The sequence below is a fragment of the Acipenser ruthenus genome, chromosome 59, assembly GCF_902713425.1.
Source record: "Acipenser ruthenus chromosome 59, fAciRut3.2 maternal haplotype, whole genome shotgun sequence".
Lineage (NCBI taxonomy): Eukaryota > Metazoa > Chordata > Actinopteri > Acipenseriformes > Acipenseridae > Acipenser > Acipenser ruthenus.
In genome coordinates, this window is record NC_081247.1 from 2290002 (window position 1) to 2306735 (window position 16734).

At 44.5% G+C, this 16734-nt stretch overlaps 2 protein-coding genes across 4 annotated transcripts in view; both read right to left on the bottom strand.

The window, feature by feature from the left end:
• LOC117410249 (protein tweety homolog 1) overlaps positions 1 to 7385 on the bottom strand; it is a 22305-nt gene extending 14920 nt beyond the window's left edge. Inside the window, exons 1-3 of one of the 3 annotated variants that reach the window (XM_059018365.1) lie at positions 6634 to 7385; positions 2017 to 2228; positions 461 to 572 (exon numbers count right to left, since the gene is read on the bottom strand). In XM_059018365.1, coding sequence (XP_058874348.1) covers positions 461 to 572; positions 2017 to 2228; positions 6634 to 6759 — 450 coding nt within the window. In that variant the 5' untranslated portion in view covers positions 6760 to 7385. The remainder of the gene's footprint in view (positions 1 to 460; positions 573 to 2016; positions 2229 to 6633) is intronic. The other 2 variants (XM_059018364.1, XM_059018363.1) reach the window with 2 other exon arrangements.
• Positions 7386 to 8110: 725 nt separating this feature from the next.
• On the bottom strand, positions 8111 to 15133 carry LOC117969649 (leukocyte receptor cluster member 9-like). Its single transcript, XM_059018366.1, has 5 exons — positions 15026 to 15133; positions 12758 to 12942; positions 12150 to 12255; positions 10791 to 11404; positions 8111 to 9831 (listed from the first exon to the last, which is right to left on the bottom strand). The coding sequence occupies exons 2-5, from the start codon at positions 12903 to 12905 to the stop codon at positions 9044 to 9046; spliced, it is 1656 nt and encodes a 551-aa protein (XP_058874349.1). The 5' UTR covers positions 12906 to 12942; positions 15026 to 15133; the 3' UTR covers positions 8111 to 9043.
• Between the last annotated feature and the right edge of the window lie 1601 nt (positions 15134 to 16734).

A 16734-nucleotide genomic window follows, 5' to 3' on the forward strand; every position in this document is an offset into this window, starting at 1 on the left:
AGACACACACACAGTGAGATACACACACACAGTGACACACACACAGTGAGACACACACACAGAGACACACACATGCATACAGTGACACACACACACACAGAGACACACACACAGTGAGATACACACACACAGTGACACACACACAGTGAGACACACACACAGAGACACACACATGCATACAGTGACACACACACACACAGAGACACACATGCAGTGAGACAGAAATCTCACATGCCTATGGCAGTGCAGCTAGAACTGAAGAGCAGCTCCTGAACTCACAGTGAAAGCAACACAGACTGAGCAAATATTAAAAACAGTAAATTATTTGAGTAATTGCAATCATAAGAAACATTCTGAATGATTGCAAACATCATGACAAGGTAAGGGGGACAATTATATTTTTTTCCAAACACTTGACAACATATGACATCATACTGCTTGCCTCTGATTGGTTACTCACCAGAATGTCAATGGAACTCAGCGTGTGATTGGCTGTCGCCAGGGAGTAGGTCATCTGATACATCCCATCATTGGCTTCGCTATTACCATAGAAACCAATTCCAATAGCAGCACTGAGAGAGTGAGGAGAGGGGAGGGGAAAGAGAGTGATGGAGAGAGGGAGAGAAGGGGGAGGAGAGGGAGGAAGGGAAATAATAGAGAGGGGTGAGAGAAGGAGTGGAGGAGGGGGAGAGAGGGAGAGATGAGAATAGAAGAAAGGGGAGAGAAGGAGAGAGAAAGAGAGAGGGTTAATTTGTTTGTTAACTTACACCCCCAGATTCTGATACTCTCAAAAATATTAACTTCTCTAGAAATATTTCCAAATATAAGTGGTACAGACAGACAGACAGACAGACAGGCAGGCAGGCTCCTTACACCCCAGATTCTGTTTCTCTCAATAATTTGTGTTAAAGAAGGACATAAGAAAGTTTCATCACAATCGGACAAGCGGTTCTTAGATATAGATACATGTAAAACTACTGTCGTGGTTATCAACTCCTTTAAAGGGTGGGCAGTGATAATGTTAATATTAAAAAAGTATGTCCTCCCATTCTCTACTGCTAAATGGATTGACCCAGCATCTGTCTCCAGAAAGTCCCCTTCTCATCCAGCACAGATGGATCAGTCCAAACTTGATTTGAAAACTGACCCAGATACAAGGCAAGAGTGAAAATATAACACTGAGCCTGAGGTGGAGAGAGAGAGAGAGAGAGAGAGAGAGAGAGAGAGAGAGAGAGAGAGAGAGAGAGAGAGAGAGAGAGAGAGAGAGAGAGAGGCTTTCCAATGCATCTGCTCTGTTCAAACTGGGAGTCTGGTATATACTGAGGATATAGTGTGAACATTATTTAGTTATTGAGAGTATCCATTTCTGGGGATATAGGGGGTGTCTATCTGTCACACTAGACACATTATTATTTATTTCTTAGCAGACGCCCTTATCCAGGACGACTTACAATTGTTACAAGAGATCACATTATTTTTACATACAATTGCCCATTTATACAGTTGGGTTTTTACTGGAGCAATCTAGGTAAAGTACCTTGCTTAAGGGTACAGCAGCAGTGTCCCCCACCTGGGATTGAACCCACGACCCTCCGGTCAAGAGTCCAGAGCCCTAACTACTACCCCACACTGCTGCCCTATTAAATGAATATACTATTAAGTGAATATAGTAATTGTGTCCCTGATTATAGTTATGGATGAGGTTTTAACATAAACTGCCTCGATGGGATTCAAATTCCAAGCCCCGTCTACAAGTCAGGGTTCCCAAGTATTTTCAACCATTGAGGTATTTTGTGGTGAGATATGGAATTGCAAGCATTACACATGTTTCCATTTATCTGAAGAACCACTTATCCGGGGGACTTTTTAAAAAGTTTAAAACAAACCATGTGGTCTCAATAGAGCTCTCAGAATCATGTCTGAACTACATCAGGTACATCAGAGTGGAACCATTATTAACCTGCCCCCTGCAACACTCTGCCCCCTAGTGGATGGAAGCAACACTACATTTCTTACCAGCAAATCACAACGGCCCCGACAGTACCCCATGTGACACAGCAGAGCCGACGCCCCCCAGTGACATCATCACACTCGTCATCGTCATCGCTGTCATCGACCTCCTCGTGGTTACCACGCCGACGGCAGCACCAGCCAATCAGAGAGGAAGAGACCCCGAGCAATGAGAGGAGGAGACAGAGAGCGGAGAGAGAGGAGAGAACGAGTAGAGTCTGAGAGAGAGGAGCAGAAGAGAGAGAGAGAAAGACAGGGGTGAGGAAGAGAAAGAGAAAGACCATTTAAAAACAATGCTGCACGTTCAGTCTGTATTTGTTACAGAATAGTTAATTTACTATGAATAAGGCAAAGGGACAGGAGAGAGGGGAGGGAGGAGAGAGTGGAGAGGAATAGAGGGATTAGGAAAGAGGCAAGATGAAGGAGAGAGGACAGAGAGAGGGGAGAGACGAGAGAAGAGAGGGGAGGGAGGAGATAAGTCATAGGACAGGGGGAGAGTGGAGAGGAATAGAGGGATGAGGAGAGAGGCAAGATGGAGGAGAGAGGACAGAGAGAGGGGAGAGGAGAGGAGAGAGGATAGAAGAGAGAGGAGAGAGGGGAGGGAGGAGATAAGTTATAGGAGAGAGGGGGAGAGTGGAGAGGAATAGAGGGATGAGGAGAGAGGCAAGATGGAGGAGAGAGGACAGAGAGAGGGGAGAGGAGAGGAGAGAGGATAGAAGAGAGAGGAGAGAGGGGAGGGAGGAGATAAGTCATAGGAGAGAGGGGAGACTGGAGAGGAATAGAGGGATGAGGAGAGAGGCAAGATGGAGGAGAGAGGACAGAGAGGAGAGAGGAGAGAAGAGAGGGGAGGGAGGAGATAAGTCATAGGACAGAGGGGGAGACTGGAGAGGAATAGAGGGATGAGGAGAGAGGCAAGATGGAGGAGAGAGGACAGAGAGTAGAGAGAAGAGAGGAGAGAAGAGAGGGGAGGAAGGAGAGAGGGAAGGGAGGAGATAAGTCATAGGAGAGAGGGGAGACTGGAGAGGAATAGAGGGATGAGGAGAGAGGCAAGATGGAGGAGAGAGGACAGAGAGGAGAGAGGAGAGAAGAGAGGGGAGGGAGGAGAGGGGAGGGAGGAGATAAGTCATAGGACAGAGGGGGAGAGTGGAGAGGAATAGAGGGATGAGGAGAGAGGCAAGATGGAGGAGAGAGGACAGAGAGAGGGGAGAGGAGAGGAGAGAAGAGAGAAGAGAGAGGAGGAAGGAGATAAGTCATAGGATAGAGGGGAGAGTGGAGAGGAATAGAGGGATGAGGAGAGAGGCAAGATGGAGGAGAGAGGACAGAGAGAGGGGAGAAGAGAGGAGAGAAGAGAGGGGAGGGAGGAGAGGGGAGAGACGAGAGAAGAGAGGGGAGGGAGGAGATAAGTCATTGGACAGAGGGGGAGAGTGGAGAGGAATAGAGGGATGAGGAGAGAGGCAAGATGGAGGAGAGAGGACAGAGAGAGGGGAGAGGAGAGGAGAGAGGAGAGAAGAGAGAGGAGAGAGAGGAGGAAGGAGATAAGTCATAGGAGAGAGGGGAGAGTGGAGAGGAATAGAGGGATGAGGAGAGAGGCAAGATGGAGGAGAGAGGACAGAGAGAGGGGAGAAGAGAGGAGAGAAGAGAGGGGAGGGAGGAGAGGGGAGAGACGAGAGAAGAGAGGGGAGGGAGGAGATAAGTCATTGGACAGAGGGGGAGAGTGGAGAGGAATAGAGGGATGAGGAGAGAGGCAAGATGGAGGAGAGAGGACAGGGAGAGGAGAGAGGAGAAGAGAGAGGAGAGAAGAGAGAGGGGAGAGGAGAGAGAAGAGGAGAGAGAATTTAAACAGTGCTGCACTTTCTGTTTGTATTTGGGACTCCATAACAACATGTTATCATCGTTTAGATGCTAAACAGCACACTGAAGACTGAAGCTGTTCAAAGACGGCGCTCACATTAAAAACAATGGTAAGTAATAACTTTAAAATGAGCCGAATTGCACAAGCGGGGCTGCAGAGGATTCGATACACACAACAAGACAATAGACAACCTCTGTAGATACCCCTCCTAAGGTAGAGAAGGAGAAGCAACTTCCAGGGGAAATATTCCACTTCTGGATGCCACTTACAGGCAGCATTCCCCTCAATAAACCCTGTGCTTTCAAATACTCAAACTACAGGACCTTACTACTGTCTGTCACACTTCACACATTTCAACATACAGGCAGTGGACACAAAAATGGGAACACCTGGGTAAAGGAGGGACACCAAGTATATTGAAAGCAAGGGCTTCCACACAGGTGTGGCTCATGCCTTAATTAAGCAAATAACATCCCAGCATGCTTAGGGGCATGTATAAAAATGCTGGACAGGCCTGGTTGCCTATAATTATTGCTAGCATGGCTGCAAGAGGAGACCTCAGTGACTTTGAAAGAGGGGTGATTGCTGGGGCGCGTTTGGCAGGAGCTTCAGTGACCCAGACAGCTCAACTTGCTGATGTTTCATGAGCAACGGTGTCTAAGGTGATGTCGGTGTGGAACTCCGAGAGAGAATCGCTTATCAAAATTTGATTAAACATTTCATTGCCATTTCTTCTTCTGTTCTGTACATACTGTTGATATACAGGGGGGTGTCTGAATATTGAATACAGGGGGTGTCTTAATACTGAATACAGGGGGTGTCTGAATATTGAATACAGGGGGTGTCTTAATACTGAATACAGGGGGTGTCTTAATACTGAATACAGGGGGTGTCTTAATACTGAATACAGGGGGTGTCTTAATACTGAATACAGGGGGTGTTTTAATACTGAATACAGGGGGTGTCTTAATACTGAACACAGGGGGTGTCTTAATACTGAATACAGGGGGTGTCTTAATACTGAACACAGGGGGTGTCTTAATACTGAACACAGGGGGTGTCTTAATACTGAATACAGGGGGTGTCTTAATACTGAATACAGGGGGTGTCTTAATACTGAACACGGGTTGTCTTAATACTGAATACAGGGGGTGTCTTAATACTGAATACAGGGGGTGTCTTAATACTGAACACAGGGGGTGTCTTAATACTGAACACAGGGGGTGTCTTAATACTGAATACAGGGGTTGTCTTAATACTGAATACAGGGGTTGTCTTAATACTGAATACAGGGGGGTAGTTTTAATATTAAATACAGGGGGTGTCTTAATACTGAATACAGGGGGTGTCTTAATACTGAATACAGGGGGTGTCTTAATACTGAATACAGGGGTTGTCTTAATACTGAATACAGGGGGGTAGTTTTAATATTAAATACAGGGGGTGTCTTAATACTGAATACAGGGGGTGTCTTAATACTGAATACAGGGGGTGTCTTAATACTGAATACAGGGGGTGTCTTAATACTGAATACAGGGGGTGTCTGAATATTGAATACAGGGGGTGTCTTAATACTGAATACAGGGGGTGTCTTAATACTGAATACAGGGGGGTAGTTTTAATATTAAATACAGGGGGTGTCTTAATACTGAATACAGGGGGTGCTCTTAATACTGAATACAGGGGGGTAGTTTTAATATTAAATACAGGGGGTGTCTTAATACTGAATACAGGGGGTGCTCTTAATACTGAACACAGGGGGGTAGTTTTAATATTAAATACTGGGAGTGGTCTTTTTTTTCAGGTCCCTCTCACTGGTTTTTATTTTTTTTGCTTTTTGTTGCAGAGCTACTAAAACCAAGGATTAAAATAAGCATCCAATCCCAATGCAGTTGAGAGGAGAGATTAACTGTAATCTCACAGAGGCGACACAATACTAAATGCTTTTTACTGGAGAATGTCCTCAGCAAGTTTCATTACAATCAGACAAGTGGTTCTGTAAATGGACGGTTCTGTAAAAGGGCAGCAGTGTGGAGTAGTGGTTAGGGCTCTGGACTCTTGACCGGAGGGTCGTGGGTTCAGTCCCAGGTGGGGGACACTGCTGCTGTACCCTTGAGCAAGGTACTTTACCTAGATTGCTCCAGTAAAAACCCAACTGTATAAATGGGTAATTGTATGTAAAAATAATGTGATATCTTGTAACAATTGTAAGTTTCCCTGGATAAGGGCGTCTGCTAAGAAATAAATAATAATAAATATAATGTGAAAATGTAAGTGTGGCAGACAGACAGACAGACAGACAGACAGCCTCCACAGCCCCCCAGATTCTGATCACTTGTGCTAAAGAAGGTCTGCAGCAAGTTTCATCACAGTTGGACAAATGGTTCTGTAGATAGTTGTAAAAATGTAAGTGAGATACAAACCTCGAAATTCAAGTTTCCCTCATGCTTTCCCATGGTTATGCTATGCCATGTCTTTTAATATGCTTTACCAGACCTCTCTGTGCTTCACAATGCTTCCCTATGCTTTACCAGACCTCTCTGTGCTTTACAATGCTTCCCTATGCTTTACCACACTTTCACTGTGCTTTATCACACTCTGCTGTGCTTCTACTGTGGGACACTTCTATAAGGGTTAGTTTATCATGGTTTGTTTTTTAATCTGCCTCCCACGCCTCTCTGTGCTTTACACTGCTTGCCTATGCTTTCACTGTGCTGCTTTATCACACTCTGCTGCGCTTTATGAAGATCAGTTAACAGCTCTGATCCTACCTGCTGATATTCCCACACCTCCGGCTGGAATGTGTTCCCTCGGCTCTCCAATCCGAAGTCCAACCTGGGAATTCTGTGGCAGAGCAAGACCCACTGGGAAGGGGAGTATCCCAGGAACGCTGCCATGGCGACGGGAATACCAGGAATTCCAAAGAAGTAGTATTCCAAACAGTGTAGTGAGGGAGAGAGAAATGGAAAGACAGAAAGAAAGAAAGAAAGAAAGAAAGAAAGTCCAACTGGTTTGGTAAATGAATAAAAACGACTCAATCAATAAATATGTGATTTTAGTAGAGGGGTGGAGAGAGAGAGAGGGAGTGATGGAGAGGTAGAGAGGGGATGAGAGTTAAAGAAAGTTTAGGGAGGGAGAGGGAGTGAGGGAGAGGTAGGGAGAGGATAAGAGTTAGAGAAAGTTTAGAGAGAGGAAGGAACATGCTAGTTTAAAAAGAGAATGGAGACAGCAGAGAGGGATGAGAGAGAGGAAGAGGTCGTATCAGAGAGAGGGAGTGAGAGAGGAGGGTAGCAAGGGAGAGAGATCATAGAGGAGAGGGGTAGAGAGGAGGGAGGTCAGAGAAATAAACAGGGTAGTATTGATACAGCGAGTGTGAAGGAGAAAGCAGGTGGTAGAATAGAGAGAAGTGAATGGAAAGATAGAGGTACTAGTTTAAAAACATGAGTTTAGATATAGAGTGAGAGAGAGAGAGAGAGAGAGAGAGAGAGAGATGGAGTGCTGATCTCGCTGCTAGTGCATCTGCTGTAAACATCTCTCAGAGACACAGGGAGGGAGAGAGAGGGAGGAGTTTGTGTGTGAGAAACACAGAGAGGGGGAGAGTGTGTGAGAGAAAGAGATGGCTAGAGAGGGAGGGGGAGGGAGAATTAGTCTGTGTGAGAAAGAAAGAGTGAAGGGATTAGAGAGGAGGAGATTCTGAAAGAAAGGAGGGAAGAGAGAGGCAGATGGAAAGAGAATTAGAGAGCATGGGGAAGGAAGGGGAGTGTTTGAGAGTGAGGAGAATTGGCAACAGGAGAGTCTGTGTGTGAGGGGGAATAAAGAGAAGGGAGAGAGGGAGAATTGGAGGAGTGTGTGTGAGAGAGGGCTAGAACAGGAGGGTATGTGAAGATTTCAGAGGAAGACGGCGAGAGAGCTTATCCAGTTCCCATTAAACTCTTCATTGGCATGTCTTATTCTGCACGGCTCTGTACATGCTGTTGATACACGTCATGCTCATGGTCTTTCCATCACACTGAGAGCTCTGATTGTGAATTGCCAGGCACTGAGTGAAATAATCACAGCAGTGCTCTGTGTGCATGCAGGGAGTGTTTATCTAACAATGTGTGGAAAATAATCTGTTTCTAAACCTGTCTGTCTGTTCGGTGGGTCTACAGTATGCACCTGTCTCCAGTGTGAGTCCATTAAATCCATTTGCTAGTCGTGTCCGTCTGTGTCTGTCTATCTGTCTGTCTGAAATAATGAGGGAGGCAGTTATAAAATTAAAGTATTTTAATGACATCATAGTGTTGTTTACAGTATAGGACATACAGGTAGTGGACAAAAAAATGGAAACACCAATGTAAATTCACTTAATAGGGTGTTGGGCCACTATGGTATCCCACTCTGTGGAGTTCTCGGTGGACCGTTTTTGATGAAACTGGCTTCTCGCGCCCCAGGCTGAAGTTTGCAGTCAGTTGATCTGCAGTTGCTCGCCTGTTTTGCCTTGCACTTCGAATTAATGCACAGATATCACGATCCTGGAGTATGCGCTTCCGCCCACTGTTCCCCTTTGCTGATGTCATTCCCTCGGAGTTCCACGCCGTCATCACCTTAGACACCGTTGCTCGTGAAACATCAGTACGTTGAGCTGTCTTGGTCACTGAAGCTCCTGCCAAACGCACCCCAACAATCACCCCTCTTTCAAAGTCACTGAGGTCTCCTCTTGCAGCCATGCTAGCCATAATTATAGGCAACCAGGCCTGTCCAGCATTTTCATACATGCCCCTAAGCATGTTGGGATGTTATTTGCTTAATTAACGCATGAGCCACACCTGTGTGGAAGCCCTTGCTTTCAATATACTTGGTGTCCCTCATTTACCCAGGTGTTTCCATTTTTTTGTCCACTACCTGTAGTTCATTCACTCTTTCCATAGGCACTTTATAAATATACATTTATAATTCTATATTCTCATTTATTAATTTACTATACAGGGTATAAATAAAGAATTGGAAACAGAACGCATTATAGCTAGTGAAAAAGGGGAAATCTCTGAATCATGTTTGGTGTTGCTGTATAATATATAAAACTATGAAGATTGAAACTCAGGGAAATGGTCTGAATCATTTTTGATGCCACTGCTGTATAATATATAAAACTATGGCTATTGAAATTCAGGGGGACTGTGTGAATCACACTGTGTGGGTTCAGTGGAGTCGGATAGCAGCCAGGGTGTTATAAAACCCATCACAGCCCCTTGCTTTCCCCATAGAGCACAGCTCTAGAGTGTCTACAACCTGGCAGCCAAAATCAGCCGCAGGAGCCTGGCTGTAAAGCTCTTCTGGGATGCACTGGACAGTTTGGGAGCTGGCCTCCGTTCCTTTGGGCAATTTCCGCACCTTAGCCAGCGTTGCGTGCAGTTTGATGCCTTTAGGACAGAGATTCTCACTCGGGCACGTCACAGACAGCCCTTTGTCTTTAAACGCCCTATCCAGGGACCTCACAAGGGCATGGAGCCGGGCCAGAGGCTCGGGCTGAAGGTACAAGACTGTGGATTTGAAATCTCTGAGCCCGTGAGGGAAGGACAGGACTAACGGCGGAGGTAGGAGGCGTCTGTTATTAAACCCGAACTCCTGTAATGCGTCCCTGGCTCTCTGCACATCCGCCTGGGTGTCTAGTCTCAGGAGACACAGGGAGATGTGAAGGGTCTCAACCGGTACAAAGTGTTCCGCTAAACCGCTAACGAGTCGCGTCAAGTAGTCCCGGATTTGTACGGAGGCCTGCCGGAACTCCTTTTCCAAGAGGCGGATTGCTACGAAGTGGTTCGGTCTGCGGGGGCGTGGCATGGTCGGGGTCTGTCCCAGGTGCTCTGGTTCTGGTTCGAACTGGTCTGCGTCGTGTTCGGTATCGGAATCTATTGTTTGAGGTCGGTGTTGGACAGAGAAAGAGCTCGTTTCTATTCTGACTTTTTGGTTTTCTAGCTCTGCGTCAATTCCTGTGAAGGTAAAAAATACATAAGGGGGGGGGTGGGACAGAAGGACCAAAGTGTTATAAGATATCTCACTGCAGACACTGAGAAAGACTTCTCATCAAAACGTGTGTCATTGCATTTACACTGAAGATGCCAAAAAAGACTATTATTATGGATGACTACAAGACTAGTCGATGCAATTAATGAATTAATCAGGTTTCAGGTTTCAATATATATCAGGCTGGTGTCAAACACCCCAAAAGTACTGGCTATGTTCATTTAGTCATTCACAAAGCGGGACAGGTGGAAGTATGTCATCACAACACCATCCAATCAGTGACGAGTGGGCGTGAACATTTAATCCACATGCGGGGTGAGCAGGTTTCTCCGGGCTTAATATTCTCATATCGTTTTTTTTTTTTTGTAACAAAAAGCTTCAAAAAATTGTTAGGATTATCAAAACATGCGACCTTAACCGCAAGGCTTGCTGGGAAAGAATCACCAACAAGCCTTACAATGCATTAGTAAGACCTCGTCAAGAATATTGTGTTCAGTTCTGGTCACCTCGTTACAAAAAAGATATTGCTGCTCTAGAAAGAGTGCAAAGAAGAGCGACCAGAATTATCCCGGGTTTAAAAGGCATGTCGTATGCAGACAGGCTAAAAGAATTGGCTTTTGGAAACGAGGTACAAGTGCGGGCTGAGCAGTGCATAGTAACACTAACATTTTTGCATATATCTGGAACTTATCCAATTCCCATTAAAGTCTTCATTGGCATGTCTTATTCTGCACGGCTCTGTACATGCTGTTGATACACGTCATGCTCATGGTCTTTCCCTCACACTGATTGTGAATGGGGAGCCGGTGCAATGGGGGATAGACGTTACTGACAAGCTTGTTCTTATTGTAATTGCTATTATTATCATTATTATTATTGCACAATAACTATCACTATCATTACTAAAATTAACATTCTTTTCCACCTTTTTCATTCCCTTCTTTTTCTGCTTGGTCTTCGGTTGCTTCTTCGTTCGCCCGTTCATCTGTTTTCTGTAATTCTCCATCAAATTCTTCATTTTGTAGCGTCTCCCTGCCTTCCTCCCTCTCCCTCTCCCTCTCCCTCTCCTCCTCCTCTCTCATCACGTCCCCGATGCTCCTCCCCTCCCCTGTAGATCCGAACACCAGGTCTATCCTCTGGTTCTTGTCCCAAACGATCCGGTCCCGGTATTTGAAGTACTGGATCCTGTGCTGGGGCACAGCCAGGGTCTCGTACTGGTCCACAGAGGCTAGGTCCTCCCAGGAGAACTCGGAGAAGGGCCTCTCCTGCACCCCCACGAAGCGATCGAGGTACCCCACCGAGAACTCCTCTGCTCGGAGCTGCGGGTCCCACTGGACCCTGGCGATGACGTCCTCCGCCGTCTTCATCCGGGGCTTCTTTCCCGCTTTCTCGCGCAGCCCCTTTTTGTTTTCGTTTCCCGGGGGTTTCATTTTCGCCTTTGTCCCTTGGCTGTTTTTCTGGGGTCCCCCCTCTCCCTCTCCCTCTCCCTCTCCCTCTCCCTCTCCCTCTCCCTCAGGAATATTTCCTCTCCTAAGATTGCTGTTGAAAAATAAAACACAGATTGGGATAAAATTAATGTTTTTCTTACAGAAGGATGGAAATCAGACTCCTATTGCATAGCAGTCTCACCCACTCCAGGTTTTACTACGCACTTGATCAGCCCCAGTGTATAGGGAACACGCTCAGGGCAGTCTTATTAAACTCACAGGAAAACCAGCAATGGATCAAACTGCTCTGCAATCGGACTCCTATTTCCAGTCCTGTATAATATAATTACTCTTGCTCCTTTTCAACATTAATTTTTCAGGGGCTCACAAAATACTGTAATAAATCCCTCAGCTGTCAGAGTAACTTATTGTCTGAGTAGTACACTACAGTGCCTGAAAGTACCCTGTACTACCTCACTGTATTATTATTATTATTATTTATTTCTTAGCAGACGCCCTTATCCAGGGCGACTTACAATCGTAAGCAAATACATTTCAAGTGTTACAATACAAGTAATACAGCGCAGTATACTGTAGTATCTGATAGCACAGTATCTCACACTATAGTGTACACTAGGATCTCGTAGGGCATATACAGGGATGAAAATCAGACCCCTATTGCATGTGTCACCCATTCCAGGTTTTACGATGAGCTTGATTAGCCACAGTGTGTATAGGTAACAAGCTCAGGTGTGTCTTAATAAACTCACAGTGAAACCAGGAATGGATCACACTGCTATGCAATGGGATATCTCTGTTGTAGTGCAGTGATATCACAGCCCGGCACACACACTCACCTGTGCAGATTTCGACACTTCGACCCGAAGTGGCAGCGTCCCAGCAAGTAGAACTTGCACAAAGCAGCCCCCTCGCCTGTCACTTCCTGTCCTGTTACATCTTTTCCTGTAACGTCAAGAACAAACGGCAAAAAACTACAAACCTCTTCCCACAAAGCAGTCTTTTTTTCTTCCTTCCTTTCTTTCTTTCTTTCTTTATCTATAGTCTAGGAAGAAGGCTAAACTGAAAAAATGACACAGACGCCAAGAAGGAGGGATTATATTGTAGCGTCAAACTGAACAGGATTGTGGAGCTCTGTCTGTCTGTCTGTGTGTCTGTCTGTGTGTCTGTCTGCCTGTGTGTCTGTCTGTCTGTGTGTCTGTGTGTGTGTCTGTCTATCTGTGTCTGTCTGTCTGTGTGTGTGTGTGTGTCTGTCTGTCTGTCTGTGTGTGTCTGTGTGTCTGTCTGTCTGTCTGTGTGTCTGTGTGTCTGTCTGTCTGTGTGTCTGTCTGTCTGTGTGTATGTGTGTCTGTCTGTGTGTGTGTCTGTCTGTCTGTCTGTCTGTGTGTCTGTATGTCTGTCTGTCTGTATTTTCATTCTTAAATAAAGTAATAAATTAATAACAGACCTTTCTGCTCATTACTCAGCACTTCCTGTTCTTTCCCTCCATTTTCTGTGACATCACAGGCGGTCCCTCCTCCATGATTCTCATTGGTCAAGCTGTGGTGTGTTGAATTCTGATTGGTCAGAAATAAGTCTCGACTTTCAAATGCCATTTAAAGCAATTAGAATTTTTTTTTTAAAGATTTCTTCCTGCAAAAAAAAAAGAAAATGCCAATTTCCTACATGCCAATTTTGACGATACACTTCAAAAACACAGGAAACACGTCTACACGGCGTATTTTGAAGTTCATTAGGACAAGATCGTGGGGAGGCTTTCTTGACTGTACGCGACTGTTGCATCACCCCGTCATTCGCACGTTTACTGCTTTATCACCATATAGTAATACAACATGTCTACCTTTTTATTAAGTATTATTATTATTATTATTATTTGTTTATTTAGCAGACGCCTTGACGTATACTTGTATACTTCGTTGTGATGTTTGGTTTATTTTTCAGTTAACCAGCGATGGTGCTTAAAACAGTGATAAATGGTGGGGCTCCCGAGTGGCGCATCCAGTACAAGCACTCATGTAGAGTGCAGGATGCGCTCTATAGTCTGGACGTCGCCGGATCGAGTCCAGGCTATTCCTTTGCCGACCGAGGACGGGAGATCCCAGGGGGCGGTGCACAATTGGCCAAGCGCTGCCCAGGGGGAGGGAGGGTTAGGTCGGCCAGGGTGTCCTCGGCTCACCGCACACCAGCGACCCCTGTAGTCTGGCCGGGTGTCCGCAGGCTTGCCTGTAAGCTGCTCGAGAGCTGCGTTGTCCTCCGACGCTGTAGCTCTGAGGTGGCTGCATGGCTGTAGTGTGCTGACGGCACGCGCTTCGGAGGGCAGCGTGTGTTCGTCTTCGCCGCTCTCAAGTCAGCGCAGGTATGGTAGCGGTGAGCTGAGCTAAACAAAAATAATTTGACACTATTAAATTGGGGAGAAAACTACAAAAAAAACTAATTGGCGACTACTAAATTAAAAACAAACGAAAAAAAAAACAGTGATAAATGAATCACATTCTGTTTTAAGCAAAATAAATCGACGACTGTTTTACGATTTCAATTTGACTGCGGTTTCCTGTTAATTTAAAGCCGAGGGGATGCTAGTCTACATATTGTAAGAAAACTGAAAAGGGATTTTTTTTTTTTTGTATAAGGTGCAAACTTTAACTTTGGGGGAACTGTATCAAAGGAGAAGCAACATTACATCATAGGAATAGTAAACCAATGAAAAGTCATGAGAGGATGGCTTGCTAGCTATCTCCCCGGCAAAAGGCTGAGAAACAATGGAGGTGAAGCCAGTGTAGGGTGTTGTCAGAGAAAGTCTCCTGATGGATTTTTCCAAGGTGGGTATTGTATATATGCAATATAAAGTTATAGTTAACTTGCATACACTTTGCTGGTCTCCGTTAACAATACTTTACATGCATGGTTTATGTATGTATGTGTGTGTGTGTGTGTATAAGTGTGTGTATAACTCATCTCGACAGATAGGAGAGGGAGGATGTCTCTCTGAGAAAATTAGAGGTAGTCTTTTTATTTTTTATTAAAAAAAAAACTTAACTGAAAATACATTTTAAAAAAAAATGCAACACAGATCTGAGGATCAGTCTATGAATTTTCCTGAAAAACACTACAACTATTGTAAATTGTAAATTTAGATTGTAAATTCAGATTCCTGGGGGGCAAGTGCACCCCGCCCCCGCCCCCGCCTATCTGAGGACGCCCATGGTTATGAGTAACAAGCATACACCCAATTACATAACAAAGCCATTTTCATTTTAGCTGTAAATGCACCGCGGTTTGAATAATTAAATTTAAACCGAGGTTCCCTGATCAGTCAAGAGTCGACCTGTCTCGAAGGAGATGATAAAACATGATTATTAAAGTGAGACAGAACCTTCTGCTCCAGTAGAAATCTGTATAATACTGTGTTACCTGTAGCCTGATATGCTGCGCCATCATAACTACAGCTATGAGTTAAATTAATAAGCCCTCCGTTTGAAATACTTTGTTTCTTCTAGCGACAGTAATAGATGAAGTGAGTGTTTTTCACTCAGGGTAGTTGGTGTTTCGGGGCTCGTAAATATAAATATATACCTGGGTTTGTTGTACAATGAAGCACAGAAACTAGAATCGACTTTAGAAGCAACATATTTCGTTCGAAATTTTCTGGCGACACACTAGTGTGCCCTCGGCTGGTTTTTCATATAATTTTAATATTTAAACTTTTTAGACCCACCTGCTTTAATGAGTTTTCAAAGAACTGCTCTTCCTCGAAAGTATTTTTTGTGTGTGTTTGTTGTCTGTATGTTGATCTTCACTTCCGTATCAGACTGTCGTGACGCGAATACCGTATAATCTAGAAAATAAGCGCACCAGTGGCGGAAAATGCTCTGTTTTATGTAAGAAAAGAAGCCGTTTATTTTTCGTTTGCTTGTATGGAGTCCAAACCGTTTAATATGACATCAGAGGGATTTGGCAAAATGTGATAATAAGCGGGGTTTGACTTTATCAGGAATTCAGCAGTAACCGGGACAAACAAGCATTCAAATCACATAGCAAATATTACCGTATTACTCTGAATTACCGACGCCCATGAATAAGCGCGGCACTCAGATGTTAGATTTGTAATAGACGCCGCCGCTCTCAATAATGAAACATGTATATTTCTCATTCTTATTGATTGGTACTGAAAAAATGCGTACATTGAAAATAAAGTGAAAGTTAGGAAATATCATCTTGCAATGAACAGGTTTTTAACAGGTTCCTACGATGTCGTGAATGGTGTACTCCTGTTTCAAACTTTGCATATGATTCACATCAAATTAGCTTTATACTGGGCTTGTTTGTATCCGAATATCTCATAGGGAGCTCAAAACAACCCATGAACACATATGAGTGAGTCTCGATGGGGCTGACGGACCACCCTGTACTGTATTAACTATCTTGAGTGCAGCAAATATAAACCGTGTTCACAGTGCTGTACTGGGGCATAACCGCAGAACTGTATAAGAACGATACAGGCTATGTAATAACTGCAGAACTGTATAAGAACGATACAGGCTATGTAATAACTGCAGAACTGTATAAGAACGATACAGGCTATGTAATAACTGCAGAACTGTATAAGAACGATACAGGCTATGTAATAACAGCAGAACAGTATAAGAACGATATAGGCTATGTAATAACCGCAGAACTGTATAAGAACGATACACGCTATGTAATAACCGCAGAACAGTATAAGAACGATATAGGCTATGTAATAACAGCAGAACAGTATAAGAACGATATAGGCTATGTAATAACCGCAGAACTGTATAAGAACGATACACGCTATGTAATAACCGCAGAACAGTATAAGAACGATACAGGCTATGTAATAACTGCAGAACTGTATAAGAACAATACAGGCTATGTAATAACCGCAGAACTGTATAAGAACGATACAGGCTATGTAATAACCGCAGAACTGTATAAGAACGATACAGGCTATGTAATAACTGCAGAACTGTATAAGAACAATACAGGCTATGTAATAACCGCTGACAGATTTTATATAGCAGTAATGCTGCTCCACAATCAGGAGAATATATAGTTTTCCCTCCATAATGAATTATAAAGTGCAAACGCCAACCCCCCCCCCCCCCCCCCCCAGGATGAGGAGGCAGTTTCGTTTGAATTCACAGAATATGGGCAGCAGTGTGGAGTAGTGGTTAGGGTTCTGGACTCTTGACCGGAGGGTCGTGGGTTCAATCCCAGGTGGGGGACACTGCTGCTGTACCCTTGAGCAAGGTACTTTACCTAGATTGCTCCAGTAAAAACCCAACTGTATAAATGAGGAATTGTATGTAAAAATAATGTGATATCTTGTAACAATTGTAAGTCGCCCTGGATAAGGGCATCTGCTAAGAAATCAATAATAATAATATTATGCGCCCCCCCCTG